This window comes from Stigmatopora nigra, chromosome 6 (assembly GCF_051989575.1).
Source record: "Stigmatopora nigra isolate UIUO_SnigA chromosome 6, RoL_Snig_1.1, whole genome shotgun sequence".
Classification (NCBI taxonomy): Eukaryota; Metazoa; Chordata; class Actinopteri; order Syngnathiformes; family Syngnathidae; genus Stigmatopora; species Stigmatopora nigra.
Genome location: NC_135513.1, coordinates 10,382,980 through 10,386,929, shown reverse-complemented (window position 1 = coordinate 10,386,929; position 3,950 = coordinate 10,382,980). Strand labels below are relative to the sequence as shown.

The 3,950-nt window shown below is 42.5% G+C and overlaps 1 protein-coding gene across 1 annotated transcript; it reads right to left on the bottom strand.

Annotated features, from left to right (window-relative positions):
• Positions 1-227: 227 nt before the first annotated feature.
• On the bottom strand, positions 228-2,464 carry LOC144197823 (homeobox protein Nkx-2.6-like). The gene is made up of 2 exons (XM_077718483.1): positions 1,996-2,464; positions 228-903 (listed from the first exon to the last, which is right to left on the bottom strand). Exons 1-2 carry the CDS (start codon positions 2,462-2,464, stop codon positions 278-280), a joined length of 1,095 nt encoding a protein of 364 aa, XP_077574609.1. The 3' UTR covers positions 228-277.
• Positions 2,465-3,950: the final 1,486 nt, after the last annotated feature.

Sequence of the window (3,950 nt, the reverse complement as noted above, 5' to 3'; positions counted from 1 at the left end):
GAAAAAAAAGTTACTGAAATACTGTATGCCCCATACAAAACAATAGTTGGACATCATCAAGTGAAAAAAATTCTATATATTTTTCAAAAAAGCACAAACTGCACCAAACGTCATCTGATCTATTTTTTTTCCTCATTTATTTGAATAAAAGTGAAAATCTCTGCAACCCCAAGCAATAAGAAAGCAAGGCCAAGCATCCATCGCTCCCAAAATATGACGTCGAAAATCTGGATTATGAAATCATGAATAATAGAGTCTTTTAGATGACCTTCCTGTTCTACCAAGCCCGAATGCTCTGGCACGTAGCCGGTGCGCCTCCCTGGTGGCTGACGACCGGCCCCGATGGTCCCGAAGGACCCTGTAGACCGCCGAAGTTGACGAAGGCGTTGGGGCAGGCCGACGCCGGCCCGGGCAGGCCTCCGTAGGCGCAGCTCGAGTCGCTCTGGTACGCCGGGCCTCCGTACGCGTAGGCCGGGTAGCCGTAGGGAGACCCGGGACTCTGGTACGCTGGGCTAGGGCCGCCTCCGAGGCATGGCTTCCCGTCGCGGACGAGCACCGGGACGGCCACGCGCCTGGGCGGGGGTGGTGGCTGTGCCTGTGGCGGGGGATGGCGGAGCTGGCTGGCTGCCTCCAGGCTTCTGTCGTGCCGCTGACGTTTGCATTTGTAGCGGCGATTCTGAAACCAAATCTTGACCTGGTTGGAGGTGAGCTTGAGGGCCGATGCCAGGTGCTCGCGCTCGGGCGCCGACAAGTAGCGCTGCTGCTTGAAGCGACGCTCCAACTCCAGCACCTGAGACTGGGAGAAAAGTACCCGGGGTCGGCGTCGGTTTCGCGGCTTCAACTGAGGTGCTGGCCTGGTGTCCTCCAGTGACGACTCGTCCCGGGACGAAGCACCACACAGCTCTGTGTATCACACACACAAAAAAATAAAAAACACACATCCAAACGTTGCATAATATTACATACACAAAAATAATTATAAAAGAACAATCATATTATCTATACACATACACCCTATTTGGAACTACAATGAATGGATGTAATTTACAACCTGTAAAAATATAGATTTTAAAGATACACTACTGTGTCTTTAAAACAAAAACGGTGATAATTATAGTGGAAAAACTAATAAACTTAATAAAATATACTATATGAAACGTAATGATTCAATAGAAATGACAAATTGAGGGTTTTAAAGGCAAAGAATAATGTAATAGAGAATCAGTTAAATTTGGTACAAGTAACCACTTTTTATACATTTATCATTCCTCCTAATATGATGCAAAGTAGTATTTTCCTTCTTTACATTTCACTCAAAAACACAGTAACCTGTGCAACATGACTATACACACTAACTACTTATATGTACTAAAAGTAAAGCAAAAATATATTGTTAATAGTACATGTTCTTTAGTTTTCATTTTATAGTAAAATCACAGAATTCTCTACACTCTAGAGTCCTATTTTGAATAGAACGCTGACATTGACATTTTTCTTACTTCTCTTTAAAATTAAAAGTGCATAAAAAGTGTATGGAAGACGCGCAACAGTATGACACACTAAGTGCATGTTTTGTATTTATCTTTTTATATGACCAACTAAACTGAAGTCTGAAGAAATGAAGTAAAATTTAAAATATGTTTAGATTTTTGAGACAACTAAACTTTTAGTACATATTTGCACATTTAGAATAGGTCAACACGTCCCCTCAGAGTAGGGTAGGTACATTTATTGATTTATTTTATATATATACAGTATTTTCTATAAGAAATGCATATATATATTTCGTATATGTTGAAGTTTTCTTCGCATATATGTGCTTACCCTTTTGTCAAATGCCACTTGTGAACCTGTAGTTGAAGTTTACGGTGTATTTTTAAGTAACAATTCTGTCTTACACATGGGCTAAGTTTTTTTTTGTCATCGAAGCTTGTCTTTAAAAGTTTATGTGTCAAGCAAAGTACACACGAATTAAGTCAGTGCTGTCCCGCTCACCCATGGCATCAGGGGCCTCCCCCTTGGGCCCCTGTAGTCCTTCGCCGTGGGGGTACGCTCCCACGGCGTCATCTTCTTCGTTCTCGTTCTCCCTCGGACCCCCGAGGAAAACCGGGCGTTCTGGGTCCAAGAAGGGCGGCAAGACCAATGCCGTCGGGGGGCTGTCCCGGTCCAGCATGCAAGAGTGCGCCGGGGCGCCGTGGTAGTGGACCATGGAAACGGGAGGGAACGGCTGTCCCGCTTTCAGGATGTCTTTGACCGAGAAAGGTGTGGAGGTCTGAAGCATGGTCATCATGGTCATCGCCATCATCGATATCCACATCAAGCCTTCCCCCGACAAGAAGCCATGGCGGGCGCGGGTGCCATCGAGTACACCCCAGAGCGGCCACACTTCTGATGAGGGGTAAAAGAACCACCAGCTCTGAAACTCAGAGGAATTGGGAAGGATGGAAGGCTCGAAGGGGGGCATTGGAAGGACCAATCAAAAGAAAGGGGCTGCTGGAAGCTTTTGGGTGGGAAGGCGGGAAGGTGGCAGTCATGTGATTCAAGTACAAGCATAAACGTGGGTTCTTTTAGTGCACAAGAAGCAACCTGTTAGTCCCTCGTAGAGATTGTAAACATTTGCAGCCATTCTTTTTCTTCCGGTCGTCTTCTCCACAATGTTTTGCCGCCTACCTTTTTCTGTTTTTGTTTTATTTCTTTGTGTTTTATCCAGATTTGTGAGGCTGTTTATTTTATTCTTCAGCTAGTATACTTGCTTCTTCTTCTATTTTGCTGTAGTTGTTCTTCTCATCTCATTTCTGAACCGCTTTTATCCTCATTAGGGGGTGCTGGAGTCTATCCCGGCTGACTCCAAGTCAGAGGCGGGAGACATCTTGGATAGGTGGGCAGCCAATAACAGGGCACAAGGAGACAATGGAAAAACTTCCATACTCCTACTCATATATAGGGGCAATTTAGAGTGTTCATGGTCTATCTTGTGAATCTGATTCATTTTTTCTTGTTTACATTGACTTGTTAAAGAGAAGATCAGCATAGGTTTAAATGTATACATCAACAAAGCAAAGCGGAGCAAAGCTGAATGTGATCGTCCCACTTTGTCTTATCTCGGTGTTGTATTAATAACCTCAGGGATGATAAGAACACATACAAACACACAAATACACACACACACACACACACTCGCTCCTAGGCGCAATTAAAATTCCTCCTGGAAGAAAAAAACAGAAGGACTTTTTTTTTTAGTTGGGCCTAATCTTGTACTCTTCCTTATTTATTTTTTAGGGGGAAGCCAAGGTAGCACTCAGCCGACACGGACCACCCAGACCTGCTAAAACAACTCGTCGCTAAAGCCACCTTAAGACTGTCAGGTGTGTCCCAAAAAGTCTTTTTGTTATGATGTTTGAGATATCTTTGAGAGCAACGGAAAATTGACGTACTTTATATTTAGTCTTTTTGTATTATGAATACAAATAGATGTGTGTGTGTGTGTGTGTGTGTGTGTGTGTGTGTGTGTGTGTGTGTGTGTGTGTGTGTGTGTGTGCGGTCAACAATAGGAAAGGTGACACCTTTTGTCTGCTGTCATTCCTGAAGGCGCCAGACTTCTTTCTTTCTTCTCCCTTTTTTGCTGTCGTCATTTTTTAATCATCGGCAGCAGATGCGACAAAAAAGGTCATAAAAAACATTTATAAAACACTAAAATTTCCAAATTGATCAGTAAGATGATGATCTAAATTTGAATATTTACATTTTTTAACTCATTACATTAAATGATCCATTTTAGACATACAATGGTGTTTGTGAACTTTTTAAATGCTAATTGGTATTTTACATAAATAATCCAAGTATAATCTATTACAGTCGTCAACTTGGTCAACAAAAAAAACTAATTTTGGATTTGCAGGTCTTATTTATAATAAAATATTGTATTAATTTTGAAAATGTACAGCAAATTG

What these genes read in the sequence shown, in the direction of transcription:
- LOC144197823 (XM_077718483.1), bottom strand. Translation starts at nt 2,464, where the DNA reads ATGCCCCCCTTCGAGCCTTCCATCCTTCCCAATTCCTCTGAGTTTCAG. An exon ending in GGAGGCCCCTGATGCCATGG is followed by an intron (nt 904 to 1,995) that starts GTGAGCGGGACA and finishes TGTGATACACAG; the next exon opens with AGCTGTGTGGTGCTTCGTCC.